General features: G+C 36.7%; 1 protein-coding gene across 3 annotated transcripts in view; it reads right to left on the minus strand.

The window, feature by feature from the left end:
• The window catches only part of THEMIS (thymocyte selection associated), a 190898-nt gene that overhangs the window by 45567 nt on the left and 121038 nt on the right, over positions 1 to 24293 (minus strand). Inside the window, exons 5-6 of one of the 3 annotated variants that reach the window (XM_061130153.1) lie at positions 20348 to 20377; positions 18376 to 19048 (exon numbers count right to left, since the gene is read on the minus strand). The exons of 1 other annotated variant lie outside the window; for it this stretch is intronic. In XM_061130153.1, coding sequence (XP_060986136.1) covers positions 19043 to 19048; positions 20348 to 20377 — 36 coding nt within the window. In that variant the 3' untranslated portion in view covers positions 18376 to 19042. Of the gene's footprint in view, positions 1 to 18375; positions 19049 to 20347; positions 20378 to 24293 lie in introns of those variants that run through there. One more of the 3 variants, XM_061130151.1, reaches the window with a different exon arrangement.

A 24293-nucleotide genomic window follows, 5' to 3' on the forward strand; every position in this document is an offset into this window, starting at 1 on the left:
CTAAATTATAATGTTAATGCATCATTAATATAAGAGCTATCCTCTTAGTCAATGTTTGGATTTAGATTCTCAAACAATAGCAAAACAAAACGGTAAAACTCGATCTTTTTATCTGATTTAAGGCAGGAAAAATCTGTGTTCCCTGACTGGATAATTAGTTATACAATTTTAAGTTAATGATTGAGATTTATGGGAAAGTTAAAATATGATATAAAAAAGCAACTTAATATTCATTGCATATTATTTAAATACTTTACAAGGCAGAGATTGTACAAGCAGTCTTCAATTTACAAGGGACTATGGTCCTACACTTGGGTAAAGTTATTGAGAGAATTTTCCTATAACAGTATTCTCAACCATATGTCTAAGGCTTCTGGACTTTCTCATAACAGTTGTTTCAATGTAGGTTAACTTTAATACAAATGATATTTTCAAACTGATATTTAATATATAATTTTTATTGTGAAATATGTATGAGGCTGCTGCAACTCATGATACCATAGCCCAATAATGCTATTATGGACCTAAATTCTTGCTTCTCTCCCCTTTGTCATTCTTAGAGTGTCAATTCTGTCGACTTTTCAACTCTGGTCATAGCCACAAGATGACTGCTAGAAGCAACTCCAAAAAATGTTTCTTTGTTCACATCCACTGTAAGACAGAAACATCTCTACTTCAACTAAGAATAATCTTCCTCTCTTTGGTCTCAACTAGGCAAACTGGGACCCTGTGACCATCTCCAGACCAATCATGATTGATAGGAAAATTGCATCAAATGAATCATAAAATAACCTTGAAGATTGGAACAGAGGTTTTAAAAGAAAAGAAAAAAAGGTTATATTAGGAAGAAGGAGGACAGCAGTGCATTCTGGGCATTTTGAATGCTACTTAACAAATCTGGGAAAGACAGATTTCAGGCAATAAAAATGGATGAAGGAAGAGTGGTGATTTGTGGCAACTGTTCAAATTAGTGAATTGTTTATAAATTACCTACTGATAACTTGGGAAATTTTTAAAATGTTCATAATGAAACATGCATGTAGGACTATGCGTCTAGAAAATATTGTAACTAATTGGAAAAATCTCCCAAGAAATCAAGTTATCTTAAAACTTTATCACATTCATTATTTTCAAAAGACCTCCTCCTTCAAAAATTACATGACAGCTTGTTATTTTGGTAATAGATTCTTTAAGCAAATGTCTTGCTCTGCTGATGTGTGAGGCCTTTTCCTTCCAAAATTGCAAGTATCTACAGAACACATTTCTTCCAGAAACACATAATGCTCCAAAATTATACCTGGCATTAGCATCATAATCACCAATGAGACACAGGCAAAGCAATCCAAGGATAAAGCACATAAGAGGCATGGACTCTCTAAATGAAAAAGACCTAAATACTATTTCAACTCCTAAAAGATGATGCTGTTAAAATGCTGCACTCAATATGCCAGGAAATTTGGAAAACTCAGCAGTGGCCACAGGACTGGAAAAGGCCAGTTTTCATTCCAATTTCAAAGAAGGGCAATGCCAAAGAATGCTCGAACTATGCCACAATGGCACTCATTTCACATGCTAGCAAGGTGACACTCAAAATCCTTCAAACTAAGCTTCAACAGTACGTGAACTGAGAATGTAAAATATACAAATTGGATATAGGAAAAGCAGAGGAACCAGAGATCAAATTGCCCACATTCTTGGATCATAGAAAAACCAAGGGAATTCCAGAAAAACGTCTACTTCCGCTTCATACACTACGCTAAAGCATTTGGCTATGTTCCATTCAGTTCAGTTCAACAGTCGTGTCCGGCTCTTTGCAATCCATGAACTGCACCACGCCAGGCTTCCCCGTCCATCATCAACTCCCTGAGTTTACCCAAACTCATGTCCATTGAGTCGAAGATGCCATCCAACCATCTCATCCTCTTCATCTCCTTCTTCTGCCTTCAATCTTTCCCAGCATCAGAGTCTTCTCAAATGAGTCAGCTCTTCACATCAGGCAGCCAAAGGATTGGAGCTTCAGCTTCAACATCAGTCTTTTCAATGAACACTTGGGACTGATCTTCTTTAGGATGGACTGGTTGGATCTCCTTGCAGTCCAAGGGACTCTCAAGAGTCTTCTCCAACACCACAGTTCCAAAGCATCAATTCGGTGCTCAGCTTTCTTTAGTCCAACTCTCACATCCATACATGACCACTGGAAAAACCATAGCCTTGACTAGATGGACCTTTGTTGGCAAAGTAATGTCTCTGCTTTTTAATAAGCTCTCCAGGTTGGTCATAAATTTCCTTCCAAGGGGTAAGCACCTTTAATTTATGGCTGCAGTCACCATCTGTGGTGATTTTGGAGTCCAAGAAAATAAAGTCAGTCGCTGTTTCCATTGTTTCTCCATCTATTTGCCATGAAGTGATGGAACTGGATGCCATGATCTTAGTTTTCTGAATGTTGAGCTTTAAGCCAACTTTTTCACTATCCTCTTTGACTTTCATCAAGAGGCTCTTTAGTTCTTCTTCACTTTCTGCCATAAGGGTGGTGTCATCTGCATATCTGAGGTTATTGATATTTCTGCTAGCAATCTTGATTCCAGCTTGTGTTTCAACCAGTCCAGTGTTTCTCAAGATGTATTCTACATATAAGTTAAATGAGCAGGGTGACAATATACAGCCTTGACGGACTCCTTTTCCTATTGGGAACCAGTCTGTTGTTCCATGTCCAGTTCTAACTGTTGCTTCCTGACCTGCATATAGGTTTCTCAAGAGGCAGGTCAGGTGGTCTGGTATTCCCATCTCTTTCAGAAGTTTCCACAGTTTATCATGATCCACACAGTCAAAGACTATGGTATAGCCAATAAATCAGAAATAAATGTTTTTCTGGAACTCTCTAGCTTTTTTGATGATCTAGCAGATGTTGGCAATTTGATCTATGGTTCCTCTGCCTTTTCTAAATCCAGCCTAAACATCTGGAAGTTCACAGTTCATGTACTGCTGAAGCTTGGCTTGGAGAATTTTGAGCATTACTTTACTAGCATGTGAGATGAGTTCAGTTGTGCAGTAGTTTAAACATTCCTTGGCATTGCCTTTCTTTGGGATTGGAATGAAAACTGACCTTTTCCAGTCCTGTGCACACTGCTCAGCTTTCTAAATTTGCTGGCATATTGAGTGCAGCACTTTCATAGCATCATCCTTTAGGATTTGAAATAGCTCAACTGGATTCCATCACCTCCACTTGCTTTCTTTGCAGTGATGCTTCCTAAGGCCTACTTAACTTCACCTTCAAGGATGTCTCACTCTAGGTGAGTGATCACACCATCGTGATTATCTGGGTCATGAAGATCTTTATTGTATAGCTCTCCTGTGTATTCTTGACACCTCTTATCTTCTGCTTCTGTTAGGTCCATACTATTTGTGTCCTTTACCGAGCCCATCTTTCATGAAATGTTCCCTTGATATCTCTAATTTTCCTGGAGAGATCTCCAGTCTATCTCATTCTATTGTTTTCCTCTATTTCTTTGCACTGATCACTGAGGAAGGCTTTCTTATCTCCCCTTGTTATTTTTTGGAACTCTGCATTCAAATGGGCATATCTTTCCTTTTCTCCTTTGCTTTTTGCATCTCTTCTTTTCACAGCTATTTATAAGGCCTCCTCAGACAGCCATTTGCTTTCTTGCATTTCTTTTTCCTGGGGATGGCTTGATCCCTGTCTCCTGTAAAATGTCACAAACCTCCATCCATAGATCATCAGGCTCTCTGTCTATCAGATCTAGTCCCTTAAATCTATTTCTGACTTCCACTTTATAATCATAAGGGATTTGATTTAGGTCATACCTGAATGGTCTGTAGTTGAACATTTCTATGGAGACCTACAAGACCTTTTAGAAATAACATCCCAAAAAGATGTACTTTTCATTATAGGGGATTGGAATGCAAAAGTAGGAAGTCAGGAAACACCTGGAGTAACAGGCAAATTTGGCCTTGGAGTACAGAATGAAGTAGGGCAAATGCTAATAGAGTATTGCCAAGAGAACACCTGGTCATAGCAAACACCCTCTTCCAACAACACAAGAGAAGACTCTACACATGGACATCACTAGATGGCCAACACTGAAATCAGATTGATTATATTCTTTGCAGCCAAAGATGGAGAGAAGCTCTATGTGGTCAGCAAAAACAAGACCAGGAGCTGACTGTGGCTCAGATCATGGACTCCTTATTGCCAGATTCAGAATTAAATTGAAGAAAGTGGGGAAAACCACTAGATCATTCAGTATTACCTAAACCAAATCCTTTATGATTATACAGTGGAAATGAGAAATAGATTTAAGGCACTAGATCTGATAGACAGAGTGCCTGATGAACTATGGAAGGAGGTTCATGACACTGAACAGGAGACAAGGATCAAGACCATCCCCAAGAAAGAGAAATGCAAAATGGCTGTCTGAGGAAGCCTTACAAATAGCTGTGAAAAAAGGGAAGCAAAAAGCAAAGGAGAAAAAGAAAGATATAAGCATCTGAATGCAGATTTCTAAAGAATAGCAAGGAGTGATAAGAAAGCCTTCCCCAGCAATCAATGCAAAGAAATAGAGGAAGACAACAGAATGGGAAAGACTAGTGATCTCTTCAAGAAAATTAGAGATACCAAGGGAACATTTCATGAAAGATGGGCTCGATAAAGGACAGAAATGGTATGGACCTAACAGAAGCAGAATATGTTAAGAAGAGCTGGCAAGAATACACAGAAGAACTGTACAAAAATGATCTTCATGACCCAGATAATCACGATGGTGTTTTCACCCACCCAGAGCCAGACATCCTGGAATGTGAAGTCAAGTGAGCCTTAGGAAACATTACTATGAACAAACCTAGTGGAGGTGATGGAATTCCAGTGAAGCTATTTCAAATCCTGAAAGATGATGCTGTGCAAGTGTTGCATTCAATATGCCAGCAAATTTGGAAACAGCAGTGGCCACAGGACTGGAAAAGTTCAGTTTTAATTCCAATCCCAAAGAAAGTCAATTCCAAAGAATGCTCAAACTACCACACAATCGCACTCATCTTACACGCTAGGAAATAATACTCAAAATTCTCCAAGCCACACTCAGCAATATGTGAACTGTGAACTTCCAGATGTTCAAGCTGGTTTTAGAAAAGGCTGAGGAACCACAGATCAAATTGCCAACATCCACTGGATCATCGAAAAAGCAAAAGAGTTCCAGAAAAGCATCTATTTCTGCTTTACTGGTCATACATAAGCCTTTGACAGTGGATCACAATAAACTGTGGGAAATTCTGAAAAAGATGGGAATAACAGACCACCTGACCTGCCTCTTGAGAAACCTGTATGCAGGTCAGGAAGCAACAGTTATAACTGGACATGGAACAACAGACTGATTCCAAATAGGAAGGGGAATACGTCAAGGATGTGGATTGGCACCCTGCTTATTTAACTTATATGCAGATTACATCATGAGAAACGCTGGGCTGGAAGAAGCATAAGCTGGAATCAAGATTGCTAGGAGAAATATCAGTAACCTCAGATATGCAGATGACACCACCCTTATGGCAGAAAGTGAAGAGGAACTAAAGAACCTCTTGATGAAAGCAAAAGAGGAGAGTGAAAAGTTGGCTCAGAAAACTAAGATCATTGCATCCAGTTCCATCAGTTCATGGCAAATAGATGGAGAAAGAGTGGAAACAGTGGCTGACTTTATTTTGGGGGGGCTCCAAAATCACTGCAGATGCAGATTGCAACCATGAAATTAAAAGAGGTAACTCTTTGGAAGGAAAGTTATGACCAACCTGGACAGCATATTAAAAAGCAGAGACATTACTTTGTCAACAAAGGTCTGTCTAGCCAAGCTCTAGTTTCTCCAGTAGTCATGTAAGGATGTGAGAGTTGGACAATAAAGAAAACTGAGTGCCAAAGAATTGATGTTTTGAACTGTGGTGTTGGACGAGACTCTTACGAGTCCCTTGGATTGCAAGGAGATCCAACCAGTCCATCCTAAGGGAGATCAGTCCTGGGTGTTCATTGGAAGGACTGATGCTGAAGTTGAGACTCTAATACTTTGGCCGCTTGATGAGAAGAGCTGACTCATTTGAAAAGACTCCGATGCTGGGAAAGATTGAGGGCAGGAGGAGAAGGGGAGGACAGAGGATGAGATGGTTGGATGACATCACCGACTCAATGGACATGAGTTTGGGTGTACTCTGGGAGTTGATGGTGGACAGGGAAGCCTGGCGTGCTGTGGTTCATGGGGTCGCAATGGGTCGGACATGACTGAACAACTGAACTGAACTGAGTGGTCTAGTGGTTTTCCCCACTTTCTTCAATTTAAGTCTGAATTTGCCAATAAGGAGTTCATAATCTGAGCCACAGTCAGCTCCCAGTCTTGTTTTTGCTGACTGTGTAGAGCTTCTCCATCTTCAGCTGCAAAAATATAATCAATCTGATTTTGATGTTGGCCATCTGGTGATGTCCATGTGTAGAGTCTTCTCTTGTGTTTTGGAAGAGGGTGTTTGCTATGACCAGTGCGCTCTCTTGGCAAAACTCTATTAGCCTTTGCCCTGCTTCATTCCATACTCCAAGGCCAAATTTTACTATGTCGATCACAACAAATTGGAAAATTCTTAAAGAGATGGGAATGCCAAAGCATCTTACCTGCCTCCTGAGAAACCTGTTGCAGATCAAGAAGCAACAGTTAGAATCAGACGTGGAACAATGAACTGGTTCAAAATTGGGAAAGTAGTACATCAAGGTTGTACATTGGCACCCTATTTATTTAACTTATTTGCATAGTACACCATGAGAAATGCTGGGCTAGATGAAGCTCAAGCTGGGATCAACTTTGCCAGGAGAAATATCAACAACATCAGATATGCGGATGATACCACCCTTTGGCAGAAAGCAAAAAGGAACCAAAAGGCACTTGATGAAGGTGAAAGAGGAGAGTGAAAAAGTTGGCTTAAAACTGAATATTCCAAAAACAAAGATCATGGCACCCAGTCCCTTCACTTCACGGCATATAGATGAGGAAAAAATGGGAACAGTGAAAGACATTACTTTCTTAGGTTCCAATATAACTGCAGAGGGTGACTGCAGCCATGAAGGTAAAAGACGCTTACTCCTTGGAAGGAAAGTTATGACTAACCTAGACAGCATATTAAAAAGCAGAGACTTTACTTTGTCAACAAAGGTCCATCTAGTCAAGGCTGTGGTTTTTCCAGTAGTCTCGTATGGATGTGAGAGTTGGACCATAAAGAAGGCTGAGCACTGAAGAACTTATGCGTTTGAACTCTGGTGCTGGAGAAGACTCTTGAGAAGAATCCCTCAACTGCGAGGAGATCAAACCAGTCAAATCCTAAAGGAAATGAACTCTTAATATTCACTGGAAAGACACTGAAGCTAAAGCTCCAATACTTTGGCCACCTGATGCAAAGAGCCCAGTCATTGGGAAAGACCCTGATGTTGAGAAAGATTGAGGGCAGTAAGAGAAGAGGGTGACAGAGGATGAGATGGTTGGATGGCATCATTGACTCAATGGACATGAGTTTGAGCAAAGTCCCGGAGATAGTGAAGGACAGGGAAGCCTGGTGTGCTGCAGTCCATGGGGTCACAAAGAGTCAGACACAACAGAGTGACTAAAGAACTACAAATACTTTTCAAAGCATTAGTTGCTCAATCGTGTCCGACTCTTGCGACCCCATGAACAGTACCTTTGTCCATGGAATTCTCCAGGCAAGAATAATGAAAGGGGTTGCCATTCCCTTCTCCAGGGGATCTTCCTGACCTAGGGATTGAACCTGGTCTCCCACATTGCAGGCAAATTCTTTACCATCAGAGCCACCAGGCTATCCTTTTCAAAGGAAATGTTATAAAAGACTAGTTAGTTCAACTTCCTAGTCTAAGCACATTTTGGATTTATATTGAGATGTCAGTGAACAAGAATTGTGAGGTTTTCAATAAAATGTTTAACACTTCATATTTTTATCCAAAATAAACATTTTTTTTCCAACACCCTAGAGAATGCTGGAAAAAAACCATCTGGCATATCAAGATAACATTTTATAAGTTTTTTTTTTACTTTGATATCAGCTTACCATAACTTTTGAATATCTATTTGTATAAACATTCTCCACAATCAAAGCAGTAGCATAAATTCGCAATATTCTCATCCTACATATCAAGATTTAGTAATCAATAGTCAACATTAATTCATCCAAGTATGGAAAAAGATTCATGGTATGTAACTAGAAAATGCCATTAAATAATATTCCTGTTTGAAAAAGAAAGACTTTATCATCATTAACTTTAAAAAACTAGAAATTTCATTTCAACACTGTTCAGTGTAACTTCCTTAAAATCTATATGTAAACCTACCAATATGTAGTATGTACCAAACAGGTACTAATTTGTATGGCTTTATAAGAACAGCTATACAGAGTGGCTGTCTGGTTAAAAAGGTAGCACACAAAAATCTCATTAACTTGTAGATCAATGCCTCAAATGCAACTATGAAATCTTGGACACATTTTACTATGTCTAAGATTATTACAAGTCAATTTCACATTTGTAGAAGCATAGAGAAAGAAGCACAAAAGATGGGAATTATTGTGTGACATTTTCTAACAGAATATCTCCATGAACAAATTGAATTTTATTCAACATGAATGCCCATTGCCTCTAATGACTCCTTTTGACAAAATGATAGTAAAAACAATCAGATCAGAATGATCAGTATACAAAACATCAGAAAGCATTCTGGAACTTTTAAATGAAGCTTTTGGCTTTTTCCTCTGAGTCCTTTCATTGTCACTCAGCTGCATCATCTAGAATTTTTCACTTATTATTAACTATTTACTAAAGCGATAGCTACTTTATTTAGCTGAAGAAATAAAGTTTAGAGTGATAGTGTATTTTGTAGCATTTTGATATGCTAGTCAAGTTTATTCCAAAAGTGAGTTTCATTAGAGTGACTCACTGCCTAGCTTTTATGAGGGAGTGGTAATGTCACTTTGAACCCTGAAATGTGCCTGCTCTGCAGTCTAATTATTTATATCCTAATAGAAAATGCCATAACACTGGGTTTCTCTCCTGTTAAGTGAACAGCATATAATGACTTTTCAATTGAGATTGTTCCTCATTAGAATGTTCCTACCAATTTGTGATTTTTTTTTGTGGCAAAAATCATAACAAAATAGTGTCATGATCAAAAAATGGCCACCACTTTATTTAGAAAGAAAAGTAGGAAATAAAAAATATCTGTACAGCAAAGTCAAAAGAACATTCTTTTATATGGTAGTAGAACTTTCCAGTAGAAACTTTCTGGAATGAGAGAAATGTTCTATATCTGTGTTATTCATTACACTAGTCAGTGGCCACATGCAGTTATTTGAACACTTGAAATGTGACGGCTGCTGCTGCTGCTAAGTTGCATCAGTTGTGTCCGACCCTGTGCGATCCCATCGATGGCAGCCCACCAGGCTCCTCTGTCCCTGGGAGTCTCCAGGCAAGAATACCAGAGTGGGTTGACATTTCCTTCTCCTGAAATGTGACTAGTTGAAATGTGACTAGTTGAACAAAGAAACTCTATTTTTATTTTAGTTAATTTAATTTTAAATTGCCCCACATGGCTAGTGACCATATTAGTCATGAAGTAATATGTTACTTGTTTCTACAATTATAATTGGAGTTACTGATGAAGTATTTAAACCTTAGGGAAATATATATATTCTTGAATAGACAAAAATGTACTTAAAATGTAATAATCTCTAAAGGCACTAATATATTTAGGTGGTTTATATGTAAAGAGAAATTAATGCACTTACATAGCTGGATAGATGGATAATACAGAATAATACATATGAATAAATTGTATTAGCTTATAATTAATTAATTTAGTATCAACAATCACTAATTCTTAATGGGTTATAATATAGGTTTATTTGTTATTCCTGTTATATGTTGTCATGGTTCAGCTGTAGCTAAGACCTGAGACCAAACTGAAGAAGTGGTTACTATCTAGGACTTAATTCTTGAGAACAGTGGTGGAACCAAGTGCGGGATCTAAAAGCTTCTTCTTGGAAGTGCCATGTGTCGTATGAGTCACATTTCATCAGCTAAGCCAAGACACATGGACCAGTTTGATATCAAAGGTACCAAGAATATTATTTTTCTTCAGGAATAACCTAATAAAGAGCAATCAGATAGATAAGGGCAGCAAATATTTTTACAAAAGTACAACTTATTCTCCATAGATACATATAGATATAGCCACATATACCACATATATATATACATACACAAATATATATAGATATATCCACAATCTATGCATTTATGTGTATCCCTGGTGGCTCAGAGGTTGAAGCGTCTGCCTGGAATGTGGGAGACCACGGTTCGATCCCTGAGTTGGGAAGATCCCCTGGGGAAGGAAATGGCAACCCACTCCAGTACTCTTGCCTGGAGAATCCCATGGAGGGAGGAGCCTGGTAGGCTACAGTCCATGGGGTCGCAAAGAGTCAGACACAACTGAGCGACTTCACTTTCACACACACACACACACACATATAAATACTTACTCATTGCAAAAAAGATATGCATTGATTATAATTATATATAAAACCAACAGATTACAAAAAATAAAGAATTGAAAACACAACAAAATTGGAATCAAAATGGAGAGTATACAAAGATCAAATCATAGTTCCTTTACAGTTGAGAGAGCTGAATTGAAAACTTCCTTGTATGCTAAATGATGGCTACATTATCAATTCTAACACTTATATTAGTCTTAAGAGGAAAATAAATCCATTTCTTAGAGAAATATGGTTTTTATCAGTAGAATTTATGAAAATTCTATATGATAATGAAAAAACTTATTTCTTAATTACCTTGAAATAAATACATATTATAAATATATATCACTACACTAAATAAAGAACTCAATGCCTATCAGGCTTTCAATAGACATTTGCTGAATTTAAAAAATAACAGGAATGTCGAGTTTCCTATAGCAGCAACACAAAAAGTCACTTAAAAGAAAAAGCTCAATAAGGGAGAATATCTTTTACAAGAAGGCAAGTATACGGATAATTATGTAATTTGATACAAAAAAAGTTTGGAGTATATTGAAGAATGAATGGACTACAGATTATTTAGGTAAGCATTCTTAAAAGAAAGTATTCTTGGATCATTTCCATGAAAGATGAATCTGGCTCTTTATTGGGTAACTTGATCAGAATTATAATAAAAGATTATGAGACTTTTTAATCTGTTTTATATTTTTAAGCAGGTACATAGGTAGTTGGTGCACTTCTATGCACAACTGAAGGACTTATAAAATACTTAAAAGAACTCAATTCTAGAGATTCAAGGAATCTTGAAAAAGTTATACGAAAAGACTGAAGTCATAGTGTTCTGTACAGAAAATGGTTATAATTTCAGAATTTAGGAAGAGTGTATTTTAATTAGTTAAAAAAAGGAGTTTAGGGGCATTCCCCTAGTGGCCCATTGGTTGAGTTCACCTTCTGATGCAGGGGGTGCAGGTTCAATCCCACGTGCCTCTCGGCCAAAAAACCAAAACATAAAACAAAAGTAATACTATAACAAATTCAACAAAGACATTAAAAATGGTCCACATTTTAAAAAATGCTAAAAAAAGGTGCTTAATATATAAGTATTACTGGACATAGGATGATTAATTACAGTACTTTAAAATAAGGGAGTTTGATTACAAAGAAATTGCTGTTTATCATTATTAGATAGAACACAGCATAGTACCTTCATAAATTTTAATTGAATTATTCAATGAGTAATATTTATAAATAAACCTTGAGATTTGCTCAGTTATCAGTCACACATAAACTGAAGATACTCAAAATTACATCTCCACCTATAATCTCTTCCCTAATCACTGAACTTAAATACATAATATATATTCAACTATCCTCCAATGGATATAGTTGTATGTGCAAGACGTTTTAAACTTATATCTAAAACTTAATTACTCCCCTTCTCTCAATCATATTGCGCTTCAGAGGAAAGAGGTGGCTCAGAGGAAAAGAATCCGCCTGCAATTCAGGAGACACAGGAGACATGGGATTGATCCCTGAGAGAGAAAGATCCCGTGGAGGAAGAAATGGCAATCCACTCCATTATTTTTGCTGAGAAATTCCATGGAGAGGGGAACATGGCAGGCTACAGTCTATGGGGTCACAGAGAGTCAGACATGATTGAGTGATGGGCACATTCATTTATTCTCAATCATGATACCTTACTAATTGTCTCTATCTCAGTAAATGGCAAGTTAGTTCTTCCAATTTCTCAAATTAATAACCTTGGAGTCCTCCTTGACTCTGTCTCAGCTAAATTCAGTTCAGTCTCTCATTTGTGTCCGACTTTTTGTGATCCCATGGATGGCAGCACACGAGGCTTCCCTGTCCATCACCAACTCCTGTAACTTGCTCAAATTCATGTCCATTGAGTTGGTGATGCCATCCAAACATTTCATCCTCTGTCGTCCCCTTCTCCTCCTGCCTTCAATCTTTCCCAGCATCAGGGTCTTTTCAAATTAGTCAGCTCTTCGCATCAGGTGGCCAAAGTATTGGAGCTTCAGCTTCAGCATCAGTCCTTCCAATGACCACCCAGGGCTGATCTCCTTTAGGATGGACTGGTTGGATCTCCTTGCAGTCCAAGGGACTCTCAAGAGTCTTCTCCAGCACCACAGTTCAAAAGCATCAATTCTTCAGTGCTCAGCTTTCTTTATAGTCCAACTCTCACATCCATAAAGGACTTCTGGAAAAACCATTGCTTTGACTATACAGACCTTTGTTGGCAGAGTAATGTCTCTGCTTTTTAATATGCTGTCTAGGTTGGTCATAGCTTTTCTTCCAAGGAGCAAGTGTCTTTTAATTTCATGGCTGCAGTCACCATCTACAGATTTTGGAGCCCAAAAAAATAGTCACTCACTGTTTCCATTGTTCCCCCATCTATTTGCCATGAAGTGATGGAACCAGATGCCAAGATCTTAGTTTTCTGAATGTTGAGTTTTAAGCCAGCTTTCTCACTCTCCTCTTTCACTTTCAGCCAGAGGCTCTATAGTTCTTCACTTTCTGCCATAAGGGTTGTGTCATATGCATATCTGAGGTTATTGATATTTCTCCTTGCAATCTCGATTCCAGCCTGTGCTTCATCCAGCCCACCGTTTCTCATGATGTACTCTGCATAAAAGTTAAATAAGCAGGGTGACAATATACGGCCTTGATGTACTCCTTCCCAATTTGGAATCCGTCTATTGTTCCATTTCCAGTTCTAACTGTTGCTTCTTGACCTGCATATAGACTTCTCAGGAGGCAGGTAATGTGGTCTGGTATTCCCATCTCTTGAAGAATTTTCCACAGTCTATTGTGATCCACACAGTCAAAGGCTTTGGCATAGTCAATAAAGCAGAAATAGATGTGTTTCTTGAACTCTCTTCCTTTTTCAATGATCCAACGGATGTTGACAATTTGATCTCTGGTTCCTCTGCCTTTTCTAAAACCATTGAACATCTGGAAGTTCACAGATCATGTACTGCTGAAGCCTGGCTTGAAGAATTTTGAGCATTACTTTGCTAGCGAGTGAGATGAGTGCAATTGTGCAGTAATTTGAACATTCTTTGGCATTGCCCTTCTTTGGGAATGGAATGAAAACTGACCTTTTCCAGTCCTGTGGTCATTGTTGAGTTTTCCAAATTTGCTGAAATACTGAGTGTGGCACTTTCACAGCATCATCTTTCAGGATTTGAAATAGCTCAACTGGAATTCCATCACCTCCACTAGCTTTGTTCATAGTGATGCTTCCTAAGGCCCACTTGACTTCACATTCCAGGATGTCTGACTCTTGGTGAGTGATCATACCATCATGGTTATCTGGGTCATGAAGATCTTTTTTGCACAGTTCTTCTGTGTATTCTTGCCACCTCTTCTTAATATCTTCTGCTTCTGTTAGTTCTATCCTGTTTCTGTCTTTTATTGTGCCCATCTTTTCATGAAATGTTCCCTTGGTATCTCTAATTTTCTTGAAAAGCTCTCTAGCCTTTCCCATTCTATTATTTTACTCCTTTCCTTTGCACTGATCACTGAGGAAGGCCTTCTTGTCTCTCCTTGCTATTCTTTGGAACTCTGTCTCATATATCTATCAATGAATTATGTATATGTACAACTGATTCACTTTGTTATAAGGTAGCAAGTAGCACAACACTCTAAAGCAACTATACTCCAATAAAAATTAATTCTAAAAATAAAATAAAATTATGCCCTTGGTAAGGATTCAGGACAGACATACTACATGGTGGTTTTATTCAAAGGCAATGAGAACATTGATAATCACACTGTAACTCAGCAACAGCTTGTATATTTTCTTACTCTGTGCATTCTCCAATTTAATTTCTGATAGCTATATTTCCTTACTTCTCACTTAATACCTCCAGAAGTTGTTCCAACTCTGCTTTACCTGAAGAGATTAATATAAATATTATTTGTTCTGCCTTCTGTCGTTGTCTCCACATTATAATAAAATTAGACCACCCTCAACTGCAATATGAGTTTATGCTTCATTTTGTTCTGACATCTCCATTTGTATAGGCCACCATGGGGGAAACCTCATTAACTTTGAATTTCTAAGCTTCTTGTAAACTACAAGTGTCCTATAAATCTAATACTGCTACCAGAGACCATAGCATTCTCAAGAGATACTCCCTGAGACTTTCAAGAATTTTCAAAGTCAAAAATACTATTATAATACATAATTTCTTCCTTAAAAATTCATAAATACAGAGCAAAAAAGAGGGTGAGTGGTTTCTTCTAACTCTTAATGGTCCTACAAACACAAGGCCAAAATCATATATAAAGCTATTTGAGGAATAAGAATTGCTACTCTCTTAGGTCTCTTTACTACTCACTAACATCATCAGTTGGCTATATTCTTGGAAATATATCACAAAGCAACAAAATTTTCACCATGTCATGAGTGTAGCTGTGTAGAAGATGATGAAGAGAGAACAATAAAAGCCCAAGTTCAGATGTATGGTGAAGCTAACTCCAGCACATTAGCTTCAAAGCATAAAAGATTCAATTTCATTTGTAAACTGAAAATTGTTACATATTATTGTGTCTAAATATTGTGTAGATATAAGACTTATTGGGATGGGAAGGAGTTACAAGCCAAGAAGTAATAGAGTACAAGCAATCGTCTAAATTCTATGACCCTGCAGCTTAAAACAGTCGTATAGTGTTGCTGCTGTTCAGTTGCCAAGTCGTGTGCGACTCTTGAGACCCCATGGACTGCAGCATGCCAGGCTCCCTGGTCCTTCACCATCTCCTAGAGTTTGCTCAAACTCATGTCCCATTGAGTCGGTGATGCCATCCATCCATCTTATCCTCTGTTGTCCCCTTCTCCTTTTGCTTTCAATGGTTCCCAGCATCAAGGTCTTTTCAGATGAGTCAGTTTTTTGCATCAGGTGGTCAAAGTATTGGAACTTCAGTTTCAGCATCAGTCCTTCCAATGAATATTTGGGACTGATTTCTTTTAGGATGGACTGGTTTGATCTCCTTGCAGTCCAAGGGACTCTCAAGAGTCTTCTCCATGACCACAGTTCAAAAGCATCAATTCTTTGGCACTCACCTTTCTTTATGGTCCAACTTTCACATCATCATACATGACTATGGAAAAACCATAGATTTGACTAGACAGACCTTTGTTGGCAGAGTAATGTCTCTGCTTTTTAATATGCTGTCTAGGGTGTCATAACTTTTCTTCCAAGGAGCAAGCGTCTTTTGTTTCATGACTCTAGTCACCATCTGCAATGATCTTGGAGCTCAAGGAAACGAAGTCTGTCACTGTTGCCATTTTTTCCCTATCTATCTTTCATGAAGTGATGGGAATGGATGCCATGATCTTAGTTTTCAGAATGTTGAGTTTTAAGCCACTTTTTCACTGTCCTCGTTAAGCTTCATCAAGAGGCTTTTTAGTTTCTCTTCACTTTCTGCTATGAGGGTGGTGTCATCTGCATATCTGAGGTTGTTGATATTTCTCCCAGCAATCTTGATTCCAGCTTGTGCTTTATCCAGTCTGGCATTTCGTATGATGTACTCTTCACATTAGTTAAATAAGCAGGGTGATAATACACAGCCTTGACATACTCCTTTCCCGATTTTGAACCAGTTTGTTGTTTCATGTCCTGTTCTAACTGCTGCTTCTTGGCCTGCATACAGATTTCTCAGGAAGCATGTAAGGTGGTCTGGTAGTCCCTTCTCTTTAAGAGTTTTCCATAGTTTGAATGTTTCTTTTCATGGAAAGAATGCTTAATTTATACTATAAGTAAAAAATAGTAGCTATTAATACATAGTTAACCTATTTTCTTTTCTACTTCCAGAAATCAGAGAATTTCCTTCCTCAACTAAGTAAAAATGTAAAATTTATTCAACAGGCCCAATAAATTCATGAGTTATTTATCAATGATTTATGATAGAACGTCCATAAATACATCTTCTTTCCTCTTACAATCTCTTTCTCTAAGCCGTGCACACAGATACACAGTAGTTTATCTAGTTCTGAGCTTAGCTACTTAATGATTTCTCCATTCACACAGATTATAAGTTGGTAGAGGAATATGATGCTTCTTTTATTTAATTAAAGAAATGCACTTTCAAAGCTAAATAAATATTAACTAACATTAATTGTATTCCAGGGATTCATCTTCCATCCCTTCTAACTAGCTTAAATGCCACGCTGTGTTTCTGGATTCGTTAACAACTCTAGGCACATTTCCCTCCATTTGCCTCTGTCAACCCAGCAAGCTGTTTCTTCTGACTTCAAAGTGTGAATGTTTTGCTTCATCATCAAATTTGTCATTTGTGGTGAGACTTGGCTTACCTAAAAAGGAACCATACTTTCCAATAAAGACAAGAGAATAGGGATACTGATCAGCACTTTCTTTTAAAATATGCATGCCTCTTCTTCTTCAAAAAGAAGAAAGACAAGGGGACTTTCTTTTCTTGAAAGAATAAAGGCTAAATATGAAAGAAAGCTTCAAACAGTATTAATCACATTTTAAAAATTCAGAATATAATTACACAATACAATTATAAGCTGAATTATTTATGCATTCAGACAATTATTCAGATTAGAATTTTAACAGTGTCAATAATATCATGTTTCTAAACAAAAGTTCCCAGGTGACTCATCATTTCTACACAGTTACCTAGATAAAGCTCATTGTTGAATGTAGAAGTACCACTTTGGGTTCATTATATTGGCTTTGCTGTCTGCTGTCAGGTTCTAATAGTTTTTGCAGACCTGAGGCTTAGTTAGTGATTAAATCACTTAGTAGTGATTTAATTTGTTTTAAAATAGTTTACCTTGGTAAGACAATTGTGAATTAACCTTCATAAATAAATACACTTTGAGATATTTCAGTGTCAGTAAATCTCCATAAAGAACATTACTCTACAAAATACCAAAGTGACATGGTTATCAGTTTTCAGCAAATTAACTCAGAATGAAATGCTGTGATTGACAAAGACTTTCCTCTTTAAAATTTTATTAATCCTATCCCTTAGCATAAGATCAGACATTCTTGCTTTTCATATGGCTAATCTGGAAGAATCTTTTAACCTTAAACAACACCGTTCAGTTCAGTTCAGTCACTCAGTCATGTCCGACTCTTTGCGACCCCCTAAATCGCAGCACACCAGGCCTCCCTGTCCATCACCAACTACCGGAACTTACTCAATCTCATATCCATCGAGTCGATGCCGTCCAGCCATCACATCTTCTATCATCCCCTTCTCCTCCTGCCCCCAACCCCTCCCAGTATCAGGGTTTTTCCAATGAGTCAACTCTTCACATCAGGTGGCCAAAGTATTGGAGTTTCAGTTTTAGCATCAGTCCTTTCAATGAACACCCAGGACTGATCTCCTTTAGGATGGACTGGTTGGATCTCCTTGCTGTCTAAGGGACTCTCAAGAGTCTTCTCCAACACCACAGTTCAAAAGCATGAATTCTTCGGTGCTCAGCTTTCTTTATAGTCCAACTCTCACATCCATACATGACCACTGGAAAAACCATAGCCATGACTACACAGACCTTTGTTGGCAAAGTAATGTCTCTGCTTTTTAATCTGCTATCTAGGTTGGTGATAACTTTCCTTCCAAGGAGTAAAAGTCTTTTAATTTCATGGCTGCAATCACCATCTGCAGTGATTTTGGAGTCCCCTCAAAATAAAGTCTGACACTGTTTCCACTGTTTCCCCATCTATTTCCCATAAAGTGATGGGACTGGATGCCATGATCTTAGTTTTCTGAATGTTGAGCTTTAAGCCAACTTTTCACTCTCCTCTTTCACTTTCATCAAGAGGCTTTTTAGTTCCTCTTCACTTTCTGCCATAAGGGTGGTGTCATCTGCATATCAGAGGTTATTGATATTTCTCCCAGCAATCTTGATTCCAGCTTATGCTTCCCCCAGCCCAGCGTTTCTCATGATGTACTCTGCATATAAGTTGAATAAGCAGGGTGACAATATACAGCCTTGACGTACTCCTTTTCCTATTTGGAACCAGGCAGTTGTTCCATGTCCAGTTCTAACTGTTGCTTCCTGACCTGAATACAGGTTTCTCAAGAGGCAGGTCAGGTGGTCTGTTATTCCCATCTCTTTCAGAATTTTCCACAGTTTATTGTGATTCACACAGTCAAAGGCTTTGACATAGTCAATAAAGCGGAAATAGATGTTTTTCTGGAACTCTTGCTTTTTCAATGATCCAGCGGATGTTGGCAGTTTGATCTCTGGTTCCTCTGCCTTTTCTAAAACCAGCTTGAACATCTGGAAGTTCAGGGTTCATGTATTGCTGAAGCCTGGCTTGGAGAATTTTGAGCATTACTTTACTAGCGTGTGAGATGAGTGCAATTGTGTGGTAGCTTGAGCATTCTTTGGGATTGAAATGAAAACGGACCTTTTCCAGTCCTGTGGCCACTGCTGAGTTTTCCAAATTTGCTGCCATGTTGAGTTGAGCTAAATCTAAAATCCAAGTATTACAGTGTTTCAAACATATCCAAGACAACATTCATTTCTAATTTACTTTGCAGACCTTTCTTTACCAGGTGACATTCTAAATTTTGGTCAATTTATGACTCTATAGGGACATGGAAACATTACTTATATTAAGAAAAATTATTTGAATTTCTAAAGCTATATTTCAAATGGTAAATTTAATGAGGAAAGAAATAGACTAGAATAAAACTAATGCTTTTAAGGATTCCATTAAATTGGGTTAATCATTTAAGTTATCTGTCTTTACTTTGTTCTAATCAGTGGTTTAAGATGCTCTTTTGAATTTCTTAGTTTATTTTATTATGAATACATTAAAATAGATAGTAATTTCTGAAGACTTATGTGCTTGGCTGCATATGAAATGTTTTCCTATAATATCTTCTTTGATCTCCCCCAGGAACTTACTAGATCCATTTTCCAAGTTAGGAAAGAGAGGAACAGGGGTGAAGCAACATGTTCAGTGTCACTCAGCCCATAAACTCAGGCTTTGTGACTACAGTCAGTCATCTTCTTGTTCTGGGGTTACAAAGATTTTATATACACCCTACTAGATAATGGAACTTAATAATTACCTTTATGTTCCATGGCGATCACTAACTTCACTTTGAAAGTTGGAACTATGAAAGTATTTTATTATTTATGGTTTGCCTAAGCACAATTTAAAACCAAAGATGAGATTCTTTCAAGTCGTACCTTACATTTTTCCCCTTCTTTTTATTTCTGCATAAATACAAAATTAATATATGCATACCTCTTACTCATTATTTTTCCCTCCTTTTCCCCCAGTGTCACTGTACTCAGCATAGCTTTCTTTATGTAATAATATATATTGAATACTTTTCTTTTATAATACATCTAAATCTATCTCACTCTCTTAAAAATGCAATTTGCAGCAACAAAGATGGTCCTAGAGATTATCATACTAAGTGAAGTAAGCCAGACAGAGATAGACAAATATATAATATTGTTTATACATGGAAGCTGAAATGATAGAGACAAACTTATTAATACATACAAAAGAGAAATAGACCCACAGACACAGAAAACAAATTTATGGTCACCATAGGGGAAGGGTGAGAGAGGGATAATTAGGACTTTGGGACTAACACATACACACTTCCATATATAAAATAGATTATCAAAAAGGAATTTATAGCACAAAGAATTTGTGCTATAGTGTGCTATAGAATTTATAGCACACTAGTCTATACTCAAAGTTTTGTAATACTCTATTAGGGAAAAGAATCTGAAAAAATAGATACATACCTGTGTAAAAGTAATCACTTTGTTGTACACCTGAAAGTAACACAACATTTAAATCAGCTATACACTGGAGGAAAAAATGTAAAAAATTTAAAAATAAATAAATAAAATGCATTATGAATATTCTTAGATTATAGAATCTCTCCTATTAATAGTATTTATATTGCTTCCATATGTTCATTATTTGAAACAAAGTGACAATGGTTATGCTTCTGAATGCACATATGGAGGAATTTTCTAGGTCACATAATTTTAACTGGAAATGCTAGGTTAAAAATATTCATACAGGGTATAAGGGAACCTGTTAGCTCAAACTTTTTGGTTATCTTATTACCTTTCTCTTCCCCCTAGTGAATTCAAATATCTTATTTTTAAATTTGTATATTTGTGATTTTTAGTGAGATTAAGCAGTGTTTCACTTATTTCATGTCATCTGTATTTCTATAAATTTTCTATTCATATCATCTGCCCACTTTTCAGAGAGAGTGTTCACCTGTTCACTAAGGATTTTAAAGGAAGAGTCCTTATATTTGAACTTTTAGTTTCTTTATAATTGAATTATCTAAGGATTAAGCTCTCAAGGTTATCTTCTGGAAAAAACTTGGATGTTATGGTTCATTTCTGTATAGCTAGAGTCATTCAAATATTTTCTTGTTTCTATAATTCCATTCTTCTCTTTAGTAAGTATACTTGCCAACAGCTTCTAATTGCTATGGCTTTTTTCTGGAAATAAGAGCAATAAGTTTTTTTTTCCATTTATTTGTATTAGTTGGAGGCTAATTACTTTACAATATTGTAGTGGTTTTTGTCATACATTGACATGAATCAGCCATGGATGCAAACTAGATGCCCATTAGCAGATGAATGGATAAGGAAGCTGTGGTACATATATACAATGGAATATTACTCAGCCATTAAAAAGAATTAATTTGAATCAGTTCTAATGAGATTTATGAAACTGGAGCCCATCATACAGAGTGAAGTAAGCCGGAAAGATAAAGACCAATACAGTATACTAATGCATATATATGGAATTTAGAAAGGTGGTAAAGAGCAATAACTTTTAAATCTAATGTTATTACGATGTTTACACTCTCAGAGAAGTCTAAAAATGTAAAAAGTTCTACTGAATAATTTAGAAGTCCTGCCTTTTCATTTAGTTGTAGCTCGCTTAAGGGAAGAGGTTGGAAAACACTCCATAACTAAGAAATTCTTATTTTATAAAAATAAAATTTGTATGCTAGAATTCTCTTGGTTCTGCCAGTCATGAGCTCTTAGCATAAAAATGAGGTTATGCTAAATCAAGGTGATAGAACTAGATACATTCCAGAGTTCAATGTCTATGTGTGTATAAAGATACAATGATTCAAACTAAACACAAAAATTCTCTAAGTTGCTTTTTTGCATGGTTTTGAGGATGAAAAATAATTAAGAATCAAGAGGTAATCCCAAGATTTTGCTGATAAGAGAATAAAACTTTGGCCTGAAATGCCAAAATAAGGCATTTGAATGTAGCTTTTTGTAATGGTCTCACATAATCAACCAGTGTGGAAGCATTGAGACCTATCAGACTATTTTTGGAGTACCAGCTTATTAAAGAATCACTGTTTCTGATTATCACACATACTCTAAATATATTTCAGCATGAATAGTATGCCAAGTTCTAAGCTAGAAATTTTCAAAAGAAACATTAATATTTTTAGAACATGTTTGAGCTTCTTTATCCTATTTTCCATCATTAAAATGAAGACACTCCTAAAAATACTCAGAAATTTCTTTAAAGTATTTTATGTATTTAAAAAAGTTATGTTTTCCTATGACTGATAAGCAGATACAAATCTAAACTTCCACTAAAGGATTTTAAAAGATTTTTTTAATGACAACAGGAAAATTAAGAATATTTTCATCACATATGTGACATCTGGTATCTTCTTTACTGCCAAATCTATAAATGGCTTAACTTTCATTTAACTTTGGAAGAAAAAGCAAACAAACTTCAGAAAGAAGCTAAACAACCAAAAGTAGAGTAATTAATACAACAACAACTGTACAAAACTGAAATATTAGCAGCTATGTAATTATATGTCAGAGAAAAAGAGTTAACCTTAACTCAATTTCAAAGTGAGGAAATGATAATTAGGGAACTCATTCATTTTTATTCTATATAATCTTATTTTTAGTGATTTATGAGTGTCTCAGTTGCCTATTAATGAACTACAAATCACTCCCAAATTTAGTGGTTTAAAACTACACCATCTTATTATCTCCACCACTGTGTAAATCAACTGAGTTCAGCTCTATGTAATGTCATCTGGGTCTACAGCATCCAAGATGGCGCACTATGTATCTGACAATTTGGTGGAAAATTGCGGGTTCTACTGGGATGCTGTGATGATTTGAGTATCCCAACGGGCTCTTCAATAAGAGTCAATTTTTGCACATGGCAGCTCAGGGCTCTCTTAGAATGCAAAGTAGAACCTACCAAGCCTTCAGATTTAGACCAAGAACTGGCTCAGTGACACATATACTACATTAAGTTGGAAGACCAGGAGGTGTGACTCATTGGGGGTTGTCAAGAGTTTAGCTAAACAACTCCAGAGTACTGCTGTCCTGGCATTTATTTGGCTTAGCCAAGCACCCCGAGGACCTTAAACTAATACCAGCCCTTCATGTAAGGGTGTGTTCTAGATGACAGCCAACAGAGTCACAAGTAAATGTAAATTCCTAATATGACTTCCCCAGAGGCCCTTGTGACAAAATCTCCTTTGCCTCCCAGGGTCTTCCCTTTCCACACTCCACAAAGCTTACTAAAACCTCACTTTTATGGTCTGAATTGATCTATCCAGGCTTCTCCTGAACCGACAAACTGTTACTCTACCTAACAAATGTTTATTTAAACATACTTGTCATCTCCAAAAGTTTCCTTGGGACTCTTTGTTTTTGTTGTTGTTTTGTGATAAGACCAACTTAGCATTTTATCTATCCTCTTAAGACATTTTTGAAGTAAACAATACTTTATTGTTAACTATAGGCACTATGTTGTACATTAATTTCAAGTTTACTCATCTGGTTTAATATTTACCCATCGAACAGCTCCACATATTCCCCTCCCCAGTGATAACTGGGTAACTCCACATATTCCCCTTACCCAGTGATAACTGGGTAACTACTATTCTATTATGTATTTCTATATATTTAACTATTTTAGATGCCTCATAAGAGGAATCAAGAGTATTTGTCCTTTTTTGACTGACTTATTTCACTTTTTATAATGTCTTCAAGGACCATGCATATTGTCACAAGTTCATAGGATTTCCTTCTATTGAATAATATTTCACTGTATGTATATTTTATATCTTCTTTATCCATTCATCTGTCAATGGATGTTTGCATTGTTTCCACATCCTGGTTATTAAGAACAACATTGCAACAAAAATGGGAAAGCAGATATCTCTGTGATATCCTGATTTCATTTTCTTTGGATACCTACACAAAAGTAAAACTGTTGGATGATATGATAGTTTTAAGTTTTTTGAGGAAACTCCATAATGTTTTTCATAACAGCTATATTTTATATTCTCACTAAGGTGTACAAGGACTCCAATGTCTCCATAACTTCAAATATGTAATACTTTCCCTTTTTCATAATAGTCACCCTAAAAAGGTGATGATATCTCATTCTAATTTTGATTGGCATTTTCATGATGATTATTGATGTGAGCATCTTTTCATGTACTAATTGACCATTGGTATGTCTTCTATGGAACCGTGTTTACTCAAGTCCTTCACTCATTTTTAAAATCAAGTTGTTGGGTTTTTTTTTTTTACTATTGACTTGTAGTTCTTTATATATTTTGGAAATTAAGCTCTTATCAGATATATAGCATGAAAATATTTTCTTCCATTCCATGAGTTGCCTTTTTATTATGTAGAAAGTTTTCCTTGCTGT

The sequence above is a fragment of the Dama dama genome, chromosome 26 (genome assembly GCF_033118175.1).
Source record: "Dama dama isolate Ldn47 chromosome 26, ASM3311817v1, whole genome shotgun sequence".
NCBI classification, from domain to species: Eukaryota; Metazoa; Chordata; class Mammalia; order Artiodactyla; family Cervidae; genus Dama; species Dama dama.